The following is a 17,613-nucleotide window of genomic DNA, read 5'->3' on the forward strand; positions in this document are numbered from 1 at the left end:
GAAACGTTCGTGTTTTTACATTTTGTCTGGAGATAGGGCCAGTTTTTTGTTTAGAAAGAGAGTTTGAGGAGGAGCAGGGGAAAACACAGCGCAGTCGTTATCTGATCATTACTGGCTGTTAAAAAGCATAATTCACAGAAATAAGAAGATGTGATTAAAGTACCACCACGGCCTCATTCTGAGCTGGGAAAAGCCGTCAGAGGGGTGGACTTGGGGGGGGGTGTGTTCGGATAAGTACCTAGCTAGCCTGGGTAATGGACGGAAAACTAGCCTGTGGGGACACTGGTTCTTCAGGAAGACAAACACCCACCTCTGCTATAATTTGGATCGGAGACATGACGGGGAACCATGAACCCCAGGAGGGTGAACCCTGAACCCCAGGAGGGTGAACCCTGAACCCCAGGAGATTCCGAGCCAAACTCAGAGACTGAATGTTAAAGTCACAATCCTGCCCTGTAGTGGACTCACTCGGGAGGCGGCCATCTTGATGTCTTCACGCTACAGACCAACTTTCTCTGCTTACATTCGGCCATTTTCTCACTCGATCCCCACGTCAAATGTTTACGCTGAGCCCTCAAATTAAACCTCACCACAAAAAAAATGTTTGAAACCGTGCATAGTGCTTGCACAGAGAAGGGAGAAGTATTACACAAGTGGGCATGATGCAAGGACAGTGGAAGTTTGAGTTTCCAAACTGTGGTTTACTGCAATAGCATTATTGTTTTGATAATAATATTATTTTGATACAGCTGCTTGCTCTTGCTAGTTGGGAATGCACAAATATATTAGCAACTGAGTGAAATAATTCATTCAATATTTGTTCTTAATGTTTAATGGTTAAAAGCAAGAATTATTATTTTTTTATTTTGCAATCAGCATTCAGTGAGATCAGTGATCACTAGACAAACTTGCGAAACAGTCTTTGAAGAAAAAGTAACCCTTCCATTTACTTTGAAGCAAAAGTTCAGGACAAACTTTGAACTGAATATACACCATACCCAAACACAATCCCATCAGCATATAAGAAAGACTAGATTAAAAGTTTGAATGCATTGAGTGTAAAGATTAAATATAATTTAAAGTTTGAAGTCAGTTAGAAGAAGCCTACAGTATGTGCATATAAGACAATGGTATGAATATGCACGATATGATAGTTTTATATGGTAATGTTGACAATATTCAAAAACCAGGCATGACATAAACCATTAAAAAGTTAGCCACTTCTGATAGGTTTGAAAAGTGTCTTTGTCAATATTTTAACTCCATACTGCCATCTACTGACAAGATTCTGCTACATGAAATGCCATAGCAGTTATGTACCGTGTCTGGTCACATTACACAAAAAGAAAAGTCTTGTGAAATCCTATGTCTCATACTCAGTCTTGTGTCTAGTAAATGTTAAACCAGTCCAGTAAACAGAACATTAGTCTAGTAAATGACAAACCAGCCTAGTAAACAGTACATTAGTCTAGTAAATGGCAAACCAGTCTAGTAAATGGTAAACCAGTCAAAAGTACATGGTAAACCAGTCTAGTAAATGGAAAACCAGTCTAGTATATGGTAACCCAGTCTAGTAAATGGTTAACCGGTCTAGTAAATGGTAAACAGGTCTAGTAAATGGTAAAGCAGTCTAGTAAATGGTAAACCAGTCTAGTATATGGTAAAGCAGTCTAGTAAATGGTGAACGGGTCTAGTAAATGGTAAACCAGTCCAGCAAACTGTGAACTAGAGATTCTTCCACTCACTGCCCAGCACCCATGAGTGGGTACTTAAAACATTACAGGTGCTTCCTACCTAGTCCTAACCCTAACTCGACCAGGATCAATTAAACCAGGTCTCCTCAACTGATGGAAATTATGCTATGTGTAAACAAATCCGCAAAGGATTCTGGGTCCATTTTTCAGGATCAAGCTCTGGACAAATTTGACAGCTGTGTTTGTATCCCAAGGAGGGATCTACTGTATCAACAAGACTAGCCACGTGAAGCTGGTGTTCAGTTTAGAGGAAGATCCATCAACAAACTAAACCAGACAGTGATTTAAAAATCAATAGTGTACAGATGTAATTAAATCAGGTAAATATTTAAGAAATCTGTATATTTATTAAATGAACTATTCATACTCCAAAATTACTGTACTGCACTTTATAAAAGTGCTTCAGATGTATTTCTTAATTCATTAAACTTTGACAGCAGTACATTCATTGACCCGTAGAGGTCAGCAGAGGTAATACAAGACCACAGGATAGACAAGCCAGTGTTTCCTGCTGCTCTGACAGGTGATTATGAAGAAACTACATTGGGAGCAGAAGGGCACTTTTGCAGGAGCAGAAGCTCTGGCTAATATTATAGAACAAGTCCTTTTCTTCCGAACTGGTCATTCTAAATGTCATGCAAAGAATTGTGCAATATGTTACGTAATTCAGAATAACACTGTAGAATGAGTAAAGTAGGTTAAAAAAAGGTTTAAGGAAACATTTGACATTTAACAATGACATTTAGGATTAAAGCAGAATAGCTCATTAGAGAGAAGCCTTAACAGTCTACTATCTGTTAAGGCACTGTTCTAGTGCATGGATGGGCCCCATGGTCTGGTATCTGTTAAGGCACTGTTCTAGTGCATGGATGGGCCCCATGGTCTGGTATCTGTTAAGGCACTGTTCTAATGCATGGACGGGCCCCATGGTCTGGTATCTGTTAAGGCACTGTTCTAGTGCATGGATGGGCCCCATGGTCTGGTATCTGTTAAGGCACTGTTCTAGTGCATGGATGGGCCCCATGGTCTGGTATCTGTTAAGGCTCTGTTCTAGTGCATGGATGGGCCCCATGGTCTGGTATCTGTTAAGGCTCTGTTCCAGTGTGTGGATGGGCCCCATGGTCTGGTATCTGTTAAGGCACTGTTCTAATGCATGGACGGGCCCCATGGTCTGGTATCTGTTAAGGCACTGTTCTAGTGCATGGATGGGCCCCATGGTCTGGTATCTGTTAAGGCTCTGTTCCAGTGTGTGGATGGGCCCCATGGTCTGGTGTCTGTTAAGACTCTGTTCCAGTGTGTGGATGGGCCCCATGGTCTGGTATCTGTTAAGGCTCTGTTCCAGTGTGTGGATGGGCCCCATGGTCTGGTGTCTGTTAATGCTCTGTTCCAGTGTGTGGATGGGCCCCATGGTCTGGTGTCTGTTAATGCTCTGTTCCAGTGTGTGGATGGGCCCCATGGCCTGGTATCTGTTAAGGCTCTGTTCCAGTGTGTGGATGGGCCCCATGGTCTGGTATCTGTTAAGGCTCTGTTCCAGTGTGTGGATGGGCCCCATGGTCTGGTATCTGTTAAGGCACTGTTCCAGTGTGTGGATGGGCCCCATGGTCTGGTATCTGTTAAGGCTCTGTTCCAGTGTGTGGATGGGCCCCATGGTCTGGTGTCTGTTAAGGCTCTGTTCCAGTGTGTGGATGGGCCCCATGGTCTGGTGTCTGTTAAGGCTCTGTTCCAGTGTGTGGATGGGCCCCATGGTCTGGTATCTGTTAAGGCTCTGTTCCAGTGTGTGGATGGGCCCCATGGTCTGGTGTCTGTTAATGCTCTGTTCCAGTGTGTGATGGGCCCATGGTTGGTATCTGTTAAGGCTCTGTTCCAGTGTGTGGATGGGCCCCATGGCCTGGTATCTGTTAAGGCTCTGTTCCAGTGTGTGGATGGGCCCCATGGTCTGGTATCTGTTAAGGCTCTGTTCCAGTGTGTGGATGGGCCCCATGGTCTGGTGTCTGGTATTTGTTAAGGCACTGTTACTGTGCGTTCATACAGCAAGCAACTCGGTTGATGGGTTGCTCAAGGTTACTAGGCTGAGGGAGGGGCAGGAGCTTCCCGTTGTATCCTCTTTGTGTAACTACATATTATTGAAAATAAATAATGGCATCAAAGACATATATTTGCCATATAGCCACATACCATCTCCTTTTGTTTCTGTAGTTATGTCAGGACACCGATAAAAATGTGTTACTGCTATGTCATTAGTCATATATCTCTCTCACTTGTTAGCCACCTAGCTAGCGATCTCTCTATCCCTCTCACAAGCTGGCTAGCAACCTCTCAATATCTCTCTCTCACTAGCTAGCTAGCAAGGAAGTTGAAACCGCTGTCCTAGCATCATTTTTTAGACGCTTGTCCTTTTACGCTTTTTTAAAAACGCTGTATAACACCGGGTGTAATTGTACCATAATGATAAGTTGTTTGTCCATTTTTCCTCACTGAGCGGAACCATAATTCACGGAATGGTATCATATCCGTTGGAGAAATCGGAAGCCCAACACTCTGATTGGCTGCTGACAGGCAATGCCCATGAAAATTTGAACTGTGGGCAACATTATTCAGGCAACTTTGGTTGCTCAGATGCCCAGTTGCTCAAGTTGCTGGACGTTGCTCGGCTACATAGAGAATGAATGGGCTTCTGGGAACTGGTCAAGCAAGTTGCTCGCTGCGTGAACGCGGGGTTTGGGTCTTCCAGGGCCCATTCTCTCACATCCAGGCTCATTTCTCTGAATGGGGAAGTGAAAGATAAATTTGATAAAAAAAACTCACTTCTCATTTTGTTTCATGTGAACGCCTGAACTCTTCCTCTTCTCAGACTGATGAGCCAAACAGGGACAAAGAAACAAGACAGAGATGGAAAGAGGGAGAAAGAAAAAGGGGTGAGAGAGTGGAAGAGAGAAATAGAGGAGTGTGGGAAAGAAAGAAAGGGGAGAGTGGGAGAGAGACAGACAGAGAAAGACAGGGAGATGGAAACAGAGAGAAATACAGTCGGAAAGAGTACGCTCATCTTTCTCACGTGACAGGCCTGAAACACCGCTGTGTTCGCATGGCTGCACATCCCTTATAGCTCTCTACTTTCTCACGTCGCTCCGTATAGAAGCATCGGCCAATCAAATGTGATCTACTGCTCGGTGCCACCAGTGCACCTCCCTCTGGCAGGCAGGACACTCTTTCAGGTAAGCGCGTCACCCTGCAGAACTTGGCCCTGAGAGGCTGGTGTGGAGAGCAAAAAAAACTTATTCACATTCATTTTTATGTGCTAGGAACTACCACCAAGAGCAGAGCTACAGTTTTATTTCCTGTCTATACAACCCCACCTTCCTGTTGTGGTGGAATCGCTAACAGCATCAAACGGCCAGCGTTGCCATCTGCTTGGGCCCAACCCCCCCCCAAGGGAGAATTCATTTGCATGAACGCACAATACCATCGCACTGTACACGTTCCCATGGGTTGAGCATGCAATGTTTCTCTTCTTCTCTTCTACCTGTCGACGTGAGCACAAAGCTCAGGCAGGAAGCGGAGGGGCTGCAGGCAGGAAGTGGAGGGGCTTCACACAGGCTGCAACTGCAAGGAACCTGCCCCCGAAATAACAGCTCGCATCACTTCCTCTCCAGACACAGAGCGTGGTGTTCGGAGAGACGGCCGGAGGCTACAGCGCGCGTCCTGCAGAGCGAGAGGCGCAGGAGTACCCCGATGAGACAGCGGGCGTCCGAGGGGACACGCGGCGAGGAGGTAAGATCGGCTCTCCGGCCTCCCTCCCAAAACGACACACAGATACGGTAAATGGTAACTGGACCGCATTTATATAGCGCTTTTATCCAAAGCGCTTTACAACTGATGCCTCTCATTCGCCAGAGCAGTTGGGGGTTAGGTGTCTTGCTCAAGGACACTTCGACACGCCCAGGCTGGGGTTTGAACCAGCAACCCTCCGACTGCCATAAGATGAGATCGCAGGAGATCGCCGCGATACGCCGTCCACCACAGCGCTCTTTCGACAGAGCCGCCGCTTCCTGTAAGACGGGGACTATGAGACTATGCAGTACGACCCAGATAATGGACTCTGCATAATGTTTAAATTTAAGACTGCTCACACACAGCATCATATCTTGGGCAGTTTTGGACATTTTTGGCATGTGACCGCATGTTATTTGACCCTTGATGGGGGGGTTAAGGACTTCTGGTTGCATGCAACCCTATCAGGGGTGTTCACTGCCTGCTAAAGATGATGTTTACTGAACCAAAGAAACAAAATTAAGAGGACAACACAACAGTAAAGTGATCATAAGATTTCCAATCATCCAGTCAGTTCAGCTTTTAAATTTCACTTCTACTTCCATTTCTCAACTGAGATCTTATTTTCTTCTATGGTTAAAATGTTGTGCACAGATTCACTTTCTAACTAAAGCTTCCTCAATTATAAAAAATCCCGTCAGTAGTACAAAAAAAGAAAGGAAAAAAACGACTTAACCTGAATGGTTTCAGAATACATCCAGCTATATATATTATTATTGCAAGTTATAATATACCCATAACTGGGTCTTTTCTTCCAAATTAAGTCCAACGTGGTATAAACTGAAATGTAATTTTTAAAACAATTCAGGCTTTAAATGGCAATCTCTCGATAGGGAATTAAGCCCATTGTATGGAGCGGTCATTACGCTATACATTCAAGATTAGAACAACGTCTCTCATAACGATAAATGCTCCCTGGATATGACACTGTCTGCCATGTCGGGCTCCTGTGAGTCTCGTCCAGAGATGGAAAGTGTTCCTTGTTTCTCACAGAACCACAGGCCACTCATCGTCTCCGTCCCTCGGAACTGAAACTGTGCTCATATCTATGATATCCGATATCTATAAACTCCCAGGACACTCCCAGGACTCTTTCAAAATGTGTCACTGCTAGGTGTTTTATAGAAGTGAGATGGCATCTTAATCTATTTCTAGATAGTGGTATTCATACTGTTCAACTGTAAGGGTGGTATTCATACTGTTCACCTGTAAGGGTAGTATTCAGAAACTCATCACGGAAGATACTTCACTCTTTCCACCCCACACTGTACACCCCACAACCCAACACCCCACCCCACCCCCCCACCCTTTCCATTTTCACCCCAAACAGCCACAATACAAACACCGACGTAAAAGTATTAAACTGACTAATTCGGAAAACTAATAGAAAGGTCAGAAATGTTGACAGCTCTCACACCCTGTGAGAGTCTAACATTCTGTCAGATTCTGTGAAACTTGTGTAGGAGATTCTCAAATGACCCACACATACTCACCGCAGTTCTACTGAAACTCTGTAATATCAGTGCCATTTTTAAAAAATCCTGATCATTTTTTACCTATTCAAACTATACAGGCAAAACACGTTCCTCACTTTAAATTAAAGTAAGTGACACTTCCTTCAGACATCTTGGCCTCATCAATTTACAACAGGGAGGAAGCCCTGTAATCATTATTATTATTTTATTTAAGCAGTCAACACTATGGCTAAGGGTGAGAAACCTATAGCTGTCAGAAGAAAACGGCTGTATCTGAAAAACATTTTACCCCGCAAAGCACTTGAGAAGATGCTACCAAGTTGGCATTGCTATTATGTTAGACTTAAAAAAGCAGACCGCAGAACTGAGAGGACATGAGCATAACTGGAGAGCAGCTGCTTCCTCTCTGAGTCCGGATAGGCCAATCGTTTAAAAGGGGGTTTCCGAAGGCCCACAGCAGCCGTCCTATGCGTTGCACTTGAAGAGGACTTCCGCATTTGCACGACTTTTCAGCACTATTTTTCATACACGGATTTACAGTAAGCAACCACAGGAAGTTTAACTAAAGATAGCTGCAAAGTATGGACATGCGCATGTGTATATTCTGCACCGGTCCGCATAGCACTGCAGTTAACAAAATAATAATCTGACGTGACACGATGTGACACTTGTGTAAATGCATCTATCCCGCAGAGTCTGCAATAAGGGAAGCACTCAGTGGAACAAACGCACAGTCTTGCACTAAGAGTGCTGACTGTATCAGGGAGATTGTTGAAGCTCGTTCATAATTTGTACCACCACAGAAACATTAATGCCTAAATCGCTTGCTGCATTTTCTCCTGTCCCACCTTGCCTGCCTCTCGGTGTGTACAGTATACACAGTAGCAGTGCACTGTATGTGTGTTTTTGGCTGGACAGCAACAGCGGGGTTAGCCCTACAAATGCGAATGTCGGTGACTGAGTGACTGAGTGAATGATGAAGTTACACCATTGGTCGGCCGAGTTGTGAAGTTACACCATTGGTCGGCCGGATCACGTGTGTTAGGTCCAGCCATATACTAGGTTTAGACCTGGTCTTGTTTTTCATGGTCAGCTTACACAGTGCCATTACTGTCCACTTTTCAGCTACCATGGATACGGATCAGAACCAGACAGAGAGCGGAGTGTTCCAGGAGCTGGTCCCGCGGGAGTACCGGCTGGCCGGCCTGGTGTTCTACAGCTTCATCTTCATCATCGGCATCGTGGTCAACCTGACCGCGCTCTGGGTCTTCAGCATGACCACCAAGAAGCGGAACTCGGTCACCATCTACATGATCAACGTGGCCGTGGTGGACCTGATCTTCATCCTGCTGCTGCCCTTCCGCATGGCGTACTACGGGCTGGACCGCTGGCCCTTCGGCGACGCGTTCTGCCGCGTCAGCGCCGCGCTGACCATCTTCTACCCCTGCATGGCGCTGTGGCTGTTCGCCCTGATCAGCGCCGACCGCTACGTGGCCATCGTGCAGCCGCGGCACAGCAAGGAGCTGAAGAACGTGCGCAAGGCCGTCGTGTCCTGCGTGGGCGTCTGGGTCATGTGCCTGGGCAGCGCCGCGCCCCTCCTCTTCGCCGCCGACGACCCGGACCGCGCCGCCAACTTCACCACCTGCGCCAAGACGCGCGACATCGAGCACCTGCGGCACAACAACCCGGTGAACTTCGTGCGGCTGGTGTGCTTCTTCCTGGTGCCCCTGTGCATCATGGTGGTGTGCTACGCGGTCATCGTGCACAGCCTGGCGCGCGGACGCACCTCGCGGCTCAAGCCCAAGGTCAAGCGCAAGTCCGTGCGCATCATCGTGGCGCTCACCGTGCAGGTGCTGCTCTGCTTCCTGCCCTTCCACATCTGCTTCCTGGCGCAGCTCCTGGGCGCCGAGGGGCGGGGCTACAGCGCCTGGGCCGCCTTCACCACCTTCATGATGACGCTGAGCACGGTGCTGGACGTCATCCTCTACTACATCGTGTCCAAGCAGTTCCAGGACCGCGTCATCAGCGTCATCCTCTACAGGAACTACCTGCGCAGCGTCCGCCGCAAGAGCGTGCGCACGGGCAGCGTGCGGTCGCTAAGCAACCTCGCCAGCGGCGTCATCTGAGCCTCGCCCCCAGCCAATCAGCGGCCCCCGCCCGAGCCATCCGACCCACCGCCAAAACGCCCGCGCGGTCACGGCAGAGGCACTGGGCCTCCTGTATTTGTAGCACTTTATATGGCGCGTACGTATTTAATCGCTTAATTATGCATCCGCACGAGCGAATTAGCCAACTGATCTGAGCCTATAATTGCACACCCCCGTTAAGAGGACCGGACTGTGAATCTGACCAGGACACTGGGGAGCCAGTGGGTTTCCTCCGGGTACTCCGGTTTTCTCCCACAGTCCAAAGACATGCAGGTAAGGCTAATTGGAGACTCTAAATTGCCCATAGGTATGAGCGTGTGAGTGAATGGTGTGTGTGCCCTGCGATAGATTGGCGGCCTGTCCAGGGTGTATTCCTGCCTCTCGCCCAATGCACGCTGGGACAGGCTCCAGCAACCCCTGTGACCCTGCTGAGGATAAGCGGGTATAGATAACAGATGGACGGATGGATGGACTGGGGAGCCACACACTCGGAGTGTTAAGTGATATCAGGACAATATCAGTGAGTGGGGTGAGTGTGCAGGCCAGGACACGGTACAGACTGGGACAGGCCAGGACACGGTACAGACTGGGACAGGCCAGGACACGGTACAGACTGGGACAGGCCAGGACACGGTACAGACTGGGACAGGGTGTTAAAAGTGAGGACTCACGGTCCCGATGGCAGGACTTCCACCCCCAGATGAAAGACATGGTACAGGGCCTCAGCCAGCAGGACGTCCACCAGCGCCGAGAGGACCCAGGTTCCCAGCAGAAAGGACTGCAGAGAGAGAGCAGGTCAGAACCCAAGCAAGGCCTTCAAAACGGACCGTCCTTTAGTGATCACAGGCAGTGTTCGCACGATTTAGGAAAAAGCTTTCATTCTCAACTGCCAATGTAGGTACCGGTGCATTCTTCTGTTTTAAAGTCACACTTTTCCAATTAGAAATTCTTAGTTTTCATCTGCAAATCATTAGTCCATAATCTGTTATGTGTAAGGGTGAATTATTGAATGTGAATAATCTATTTTTAAGATACAAACTATTGTATGTATACTGTATGACTAAACAACAAGGGCAAATTAATAAAAACCTGATGGTACTTTCCATTGAAAAGTAATAGTTCAGTAGCCAGCTCATTAAATGTGAATGAAACTAGCCTAACACAGTGTTGCAATTAATGAGTAAGTAAAATTGTGCTCACAGAAACTGTTTATATAGCCTGCAATCCAGTCTTCCAACAGAAAGACTGCAGTACAACCTCTTCTTTATCCACCATTAAAAACCATCAAGTTTAGTTTGCTATACTCTTCAATAAATCTCACTATTACTAGTTATTACTAATAAAAGCATTCACTGTACTGGCGCTCGCCTGGAAATTAAAAATTCGAAAGAGAATCATGAATGTACAGATTCGTGTTTGCACATAAAAATGATTTTATATGTTGCAAAAATGTGTGGTTTCCCAACCAGACACTAAAAACAAGCTCAGAGACAAGTGGCAAACCAAGCCACTTCATTTGTACTGCACTGTCAATATTTCAATGTGAATATTTTTTAATTTCTTCTGTACTCAGATAATAAAAAGGATATTTGTTTTACTCGTGGTTCTAGATTATATCATCTTTATGTCCATTTGCAGTTGCCTCATGACAATACAAAATATTCTTATGAACAGCAAATTGTACAGATAAAATCATGTTTGTATCTTTTTTTTTTTTTATTTAGCAAAAGTTGGTAAAACTTGTCCACCTGTGCAGTACCTGAATACAACATAATTTTGGTCATGGGAAATCTTTTAGATGTCCCAAGGTCAAGAACTATTGACTCAAATCACTTTGGTTAACATGATCATATTTGGACTGCACCAAATCGCAATTTGATTGAACACTGAAGAACAGCAGATACCACTGTTATGTGCTCAAGAGTGACTATAGAGACGCACAGCTGACTGAGGCTGAACTACAGATGAGAGCTAAAAATACAGCGCGCCTCACTCACGGACCACAAGGCTCTATGTACTGATGCCTGGGTCTGCAACGCGGTAATGCAGAACAGCTACTCCCCAGGCCTGACTAAGATCGAAACAGGTTTGCGGCTTGAGTCAGAAGCATCACTTTATGAAGTCATTAGTGCTGCTGACAGATTCTAAGGCCAAATTAGCACGGCATTGTAACGGTGACTGGCCCATCCTCCAAACGCTTCCCTTCCGACTAATGCGAGCTGCAAGCCAAAACCGACAACATACTAAACGCATGTTCCGATAAGACTGGAGCTTTTTTTTATCAAAAAGCAGTCACTGGAATTCAATTTTAGATCACTAATAATTTGTCAAATCGACAACAAACAAAAATAAAACACCTCTTAAAATGCTCAACAACATCAGTTGTGCAAAGATGACAACCAAGCGCTGCTAAATTACAGATGTGGCGATCACCACGGACAAGCAGGCGTCTCCGTTAGATCAACAGATGTCTGTAAGAGCACTGGTGCCGAGCAGACCTGGTCTCCCACATCAAACAGATCGTCTCCAGAGGAGCACTGCAGAACGCACCAATCACACACGGCTTCATGTAACGCGTGAGGTGGGGTAGCGTTTACGTAGCGGGTGTAGCTCAGCTAGCTCGCTAGCGAAGCACAGCGAAGCTGTGGTAAAGCAAAGGTCTCGTAGTAAGTTACCGTGACAACACTCTCTGACCTTGGCTAGGGGCGATTTCGCCTTTAGCTGACTGGTAACGTGCTTGCCTAAAAAAATCTATGGACCAGTGAGAGGCCCGGGTTCGAATCCCGCCTCGGACTCAAATCTTGAACTCGCTCGTTACACTTACAGCAAATTTACGGCTGCCGTATCGCCTTTCAAAAATGCGGAAGTTGTAGATGAGGAGGCAGCTGCAGAACGTGTCCTTCAAGTCCAAACAGACCAGCCTGCCACACACAAGCCTCCACACCTGAAATGGACAGAACAGAGTTACAGAGACAACAGAGAGCAAACAAACAGAGAGACACCATCCTACCGTACCATCGAGGCTATGGAGAAACAGAACAGCCTTTGGCATTACATTGCTAACTACTTTTAAACCACAAACACACACATACTCTCACAAACACACACACACATGCTACAAACACACTCACATTTAGCATTTTAATGTGTCCGTGTCACACCAGTTGGAGCACCTTAGATACACTACATGGCCAAAAGTATGTGGACACCCGAACATCACACACATCCAAAACCATGGGCTGCTGTAACAGCCTCCACTTTTTTGGGAAGGCTTTCCACTGAAATTTGGACAACAGTTGTCAGAGTTGTTGTTGCTCCAAGACGTCTCCACTTCACAATAACACAATAACAGCACTAACAGTTGACCAGGGGAGGGCAGAACCTTGACAAACTGACATGTTGGAAAGGTGGCATCCCATGACAGTGCCACGTTGAAAGTCACTGAGCTCTTCAGTATGTCCCACTCCACTGCCAATGTTTGTCAAGGGAGAGTGCATGGCTGTATGCTTGATTTCATGCACCTGTTAGCAGTGGGTGTGGCTGAAGTAGTCAGACCCACTAATAAGAAGGGGTGTCCACATACTTTTGGCCGTGAAGAATAACTGCCTTTTCAGAGTCAACGTCAACACGATGAACCTGTTCGAACGGGTGCCCAATCAAATCCCAACAGCACCCAACCATAGCTGACTTCCATATCACACCTGGTTACTTTATTCATTAGACCCCCCCCCCCCCCCCCCCATCAGAGCTGTGTTGACTGACCCTAATCCACCCTCCCCTCTCACCTGATAGTCCTGTGTGACAGCACGCAGGTTATTGAGGAAGAGACCCTGGTACTGCGTGAAAACCACAGTCAACAGTAAGGCCACAGCACTGGGAACGATGAGCAGTGCTTTAGTCACAGGGGCCTTATCTGTGTGACAGAATAAAACAGAGTCTGTATTACCACAGAGGGAAGCCCAGCCAGGTTAACATTCAACAACACCGTGAGGTCAAAACTAACGGTCAGGAGGACTGAAAGTGTAACAGCAATTTTACTGTCAATACAAACACATGCAATCTGTGTTTTCCTTCTTTGGTAAAACTGTGTTCTTCAAAGAGGAAACTTTTTGGTTGTATTGGAAAGCCTGTAAGCTTTCCTAAAGGCGAAACTGTATGAGCAGTTGGTTGCCTCATTATCACCTAACAGATATAGAAATTCAGCAGATATTTTAAATGAATAACAGGTACATTATTAAACACAACAATCAGCAACCTTATCCAAAGTCTAAACGTTACCACTCAAGATACCTTAAAATATGATTGGTCAAATCCGAGAAGATTTAAACAGGGGAAAAAAACAGCAAATAGCCTATATGGAATTTCAAATGTGAGAGCTGGCTCTATTCATTTTTTTGAAACATACTGAAACACACAGAACCCATAATTAAAAGATTAGACGTAGGGCCAGTTCAAAGCTAAACTGGCCACAACACACAGGACGCACACCAGTGTCAGGCAGTTTCCACCTGTCAGTGCGACGCCAGCTGCAGATTGAGACGGTATGTGGACAGGAAGTCCATGGCCACAAGACTATAGGCTATAAGAGAATAATAGACAGTGACATCGTGACATCATTTAAAAACGTAGATATTTCCAGTTGTGTGAACGATCACAAGAGGATGTCGGTTTAAGCTGCAACTAAATTTATGACTCGGTTTTGCAACCATACTCAGTGGATGGAACAGGTTTCCGATGACCGTTAGCCTACATGCGAAGTATTATTACAATTATTATTATTTTATTTTATTTTTTTTCTTTGTTGCAACTACAACTGTCAAATAGCAACACACAAGAGTGGGTTTATCGATAAGAAAAGTGTAGTCCTAACACTTTCAGGCAAAGTCTTCATTCAGTGCTTAAATCGCAGGCAAATTTGAGCTGGCTACAATCAGTCCAACACTATTTTCAACAATGAATTTGTCACTTGCTTGGCACTGTGCCGTTGCAAGGCTAAAAGAAAACGAACAAACTGCCTGGCCGTTAAGCGAGCCAAAACAATAAATTGCAGCTAGCTAGCAACTACCAACCAACCCCTAATATATAAACCAGAAAGCTTAACGTTCGGCAACTTAACAGCCACAGACCCCGTAAATCTCGATGTATCATCGTGCCCTTTAGCTAGCTAAACAGGCTAACTACTGATCACTACGGCTGCATCACCGAACACGGAAATGTATCCGAATAGCCACCAGCTACCTATTTCTGTCGTTGAGTGTCTCGCCAGTCTTAATCGCCATCAGACATGCGGATAGTAGCCACAAATGGCAAACTAGCTAACTTACTGCACAACAGTCGCATCGCAGCTAACTAGGACTTATGTTGCCGGCTGTACACCAGGAATGAATGACAACGCAAAGCTGTTGGTGATACTGTTAGCTAGCTTGCAACAATACAGCATTTGTAGTACTATTACAAGGCTTGAAATGGGCTGGCTAACGTTACCATTGCATTACACGCTAGCTAGCTAACTTACATAGTCCCCGTGAGCCGGTGGTCGTGAACATGTCGCAGAGGAAGTAAAAAAGCAAATCCTGCCGTACTGCGCACTGCAGTGTCGGTAGGTGCAAAGGCACTAAAAAAATGACAAAAACTTATAAAAGTTAAAGTAAAGAAATCTATTTGGGTGGAGAGGGGAAAGGGTATCTAGGAGGGCAACCGAGGAGGTCCAAAATTCATTAACACGCCTCCTCGGCAGTAGGCTACTATTATAACGAGATGTTGTTCTCCTGCAGAAAGATGCTACTATGCATGGTGAGTACGGTCTATGTCGGTGGACGTAAGCCAGGGTGTCTGACTTAATTTGAACAGTCAATTTTATAAGCTATGTCTCACTTTAAAAAGTGGCGGCGGTTGGTGAGCTGAAAATTCGTGAGGATTAAAACTTTCCTTTAAACTGATCATTGGTCTCTCAACCCGTTTTCATTCTTTTACCTTGATTAGCAAGTGTGCCGACGATCTGACTAATAAACGGGAAAGTAGATTAAAGATATTTTTAAAAATACAAAGTTCTACAAAACATAATTTTTAGATATTTTGTACCTATTCTGTTATTTTCATCCATAATAGAAATGTCAAGCCCAATACATACGATTTCTCCTATTTTGAACTAGGCTACATATAAATAATTTGCCTGGCAATTAAAGGAAAACCATAATAACTGTTATTGGAATGTAATCACGAAAAATGAAATTAACAAAATGAAAATAAATAAACAAATAAATAGATAAATCATTTTTTCATCATTTCCATTAGATGGCAGCATATGACTGTAGGTAGTGCTTCTCATCATCACCTCTCGAAGTTTATGAATATATATGAGTCAAAACTTAATTAAATGAGCAATATTTTACCTTCTCTCCTGCGCAGGTGTCTTCTCACCTCTTACACAAGTGCACGCTCAAGGGCTACTGTTTTATAAAACTGTTCGGAGCTCAACTGTAATTGTTTTTTTCTTTCTTTTTTTTCTTCTTTTTTTCCATGTCCACTAGATGGAAGTATGGGATTGCAGATTTATAATTTTAGTTTTATTTATTGGTCATTCATTCGTTCTCCAAAAGTGAAAATCACGGGAATGGATCAGTGGCAAGGCTTCCGCGGCTCACAGAACAGGGATGTTTTGAGAGTTCGTGTTTCGAGCGCGACAGACGGCCGTGGTGGAGAGCCAGTAGGAAAGGGGTAAAGTAGAAACTCTTATTTAAAAAAAAAAAGAATTGTGTTACACATGGAGACAGAGGGCTGTAAGGGAGAGGTTATAGACCAAAGCGAAGATGAAAAGGTGAGAGAGAATGAGAGCGAGGAATGAGGAGATATAGCATAGTAGGGACAGATGTCAAAGGTGCTTAGAGGGAGTAATATTGTTGCATCTGAACATAACAGCACTAACAAAGTTTTTATGACCAAAGTATGATATTAAACTGCTATGTAGCTGCATTTCAAAAGCACCACAAGCTCTATCTACACAATTCTTTGTTTACATTACATTACATTACATTACAGGCATTTAGCTGACATTCTTATCCAGTGCGACTTACTCAACCTTTACATTCATTTATACAGTTGGATATACACTGAACTAATGCAGGTTAAGTACCTTGCTCAATGGTACGACAACAGTGTCCTACACAGGAATCAAACCTGTGACCTTTAGGTTACAAGACCAATTCCTCACCAGTGTACCAGACCATTTTACTGTAGATGTTGCGATTCAGATTGATTATGTTTTCATCTACATTTGGTTCACGGGGTGTTGAAAAGGCATATTAGTAACTAAATATGATGATGAGCAGTCTGTTGGCAAATGTGTAGGCCAAAGACTGGAGGGAGGGAGGTTAAGTGGGTCAATAAATGTACACATTATGACCATAACTGACAAATTATTTGATGGAGCTATCTGAGCATGGTGCCAAGGCCTATGTTGAGCTTTTAATGACTACTAAATCAATGTAGCTATTGGTGGTGTGGACTCCAGTGTCATTTACTTCGAGAAAGCACTTGGGGTGATGTGTGAATCCTACACAGAGGTCATTGACGTGTTTTCAGAAATGGGAAAGGGCTTAAAATGTGTCCTTGAGGAATCCCTGAGGACCTGTACAGGCGTTGATGTGCAGGTAACTCGAATATTTTTGATGCATTATTGGCAGTTGGATGGATATGGGAACGGGGGGGAACGGTGGGAAAATTAAAGTCAACACATCAGAGGCGTATCTTTAACAATGGTGTTTTTAGAAATCTATTGATTTTCATACAGAAAGCACCTATTACTTTACCTTTCCTTTGTAAGAAGCACAGTCTATTACAAAGCCCCCAGTTGTAAGCATTAAGTTCTCCAGTTAATTGTTTAGATAAGTATGTCCTCTTCCTCTTATTTTTGGACAAGAATTCGTCTCAAGCTCAATTTCCCCAGCTCCTATCCTGTTAACCTCTTAACAGCCCGCAGAGCGTCACACATACCAAACGAAACGTCTGGTGAGAAGTTTGACAACCATTCGGTAAACTGAGACAAAATGTATCTGCAAATGCTGACCAATCAAAAGCAGTGGTTGAGACATTTGCCCAATCCGCACTCAGTGAATATTTTTGTGATTCCATAAGGGATTAGTGACGCCCCTGGGGATCAGTGGGGTCAGTCCACATACAGCTCAGAGGCACAGAGGTGTCACTAAATGCAAGTGCAGGTCTGGCTGAATTAACTTTTTTGTTGGCTGGCCACAGGGGCTGGTGCATCCCAAAATTCACCAGCCAATTTCAGTTCTACCAGACCGCTAGATATTTAGAATGGAACTGGATCTCCAAGTGATGGGTGGTTACCTAGTAAAGCAGCTGGTAGAGTAGACAAACTTACTTTACCAGCCACAGAAAAAATTGACC

The 17,613-nt window shown here is 44.9% G+C and overlaps 2 protein-coding genes across 6 annotated transcripts in view; one reads left to right on the forward strand and one right to left on the reverse strand.

Moving 5' to 3' along the window:
• The window catches only part of ubac2 (UBA domain containing 2), a 42,747-nt gene extending 27,782 nt beyond the window's left edge, over positions 1 to 14,965 (reverse strand). For 2 of the 5 annotated variants that reach the window (XM_064309860.1, XM_064309859.1), the window contains exons 1-4: positions 14,720 to 14,964; positions 12,990 to 13,117; positions 12,029 to 12,148; positions 9,876 to 9,982 (exon numbers count right to left, since the gene is read on the reverse strand). In XM_064309860.1, the coding sequence (XP_064165930.1) occupies positions 9,876 to 9,982; positions 12,029 to 12,148; positions 12,990 to 13,117; positions 14,720 to 14,750 (386 nt within the window). In that variant the 5' untranslated portion in view covers positions 14,751 to 14,964. Of the gene's footprint in view, positions 1 to 9,875; positions 9,983 to 12,028; positions 12,149 to 12,989; positions 13,118 to 14,528; positions 14,681 to 14,719 lie in introns of those variants that run through there. The other 3 variants (XM_064309856.1, XM_064309857.1, XM_064309858.1) reach the window with 3 other exon arrangements.
• On the forward strand, positions 5,145 to 10,801 carry gpr18 (G protein-coupled receptor 18). The gene is made up of 2 exons (XM_064309862.1): positions 5,145 to 5,522; positions 8,183 to 10,801. The coding sequence occupies exon 2, from the start codon at positions 8,188 to 8,190 to the stop codon at positions 9,181 to 9,183; it is 996 nt and encodes a 331-aa protein (XP_064165932.1). The 5' UTR covers positions 5,145 to 5,522; positions 8,183 to 8,187; the 3' UTR covers positions 9,184 to 10,801.
• Positions 14,966 to 17,613: the final 2,648 nt, after the last annotated feature.

This window comes from Anguilla rostrata, chromosome 15 (genome assembly GCF_018555375.3).
Source record: "Anguilla rostrata isolate EN2019 chromosome 15, ASM1855537v3, whole genome shotgun sequence".
NCBI lineage: Eukaryota > Metazoa > Chordata > Actinopteri > Anguilliformes > Anguillidae > Anguilla > Anguilla rostrata.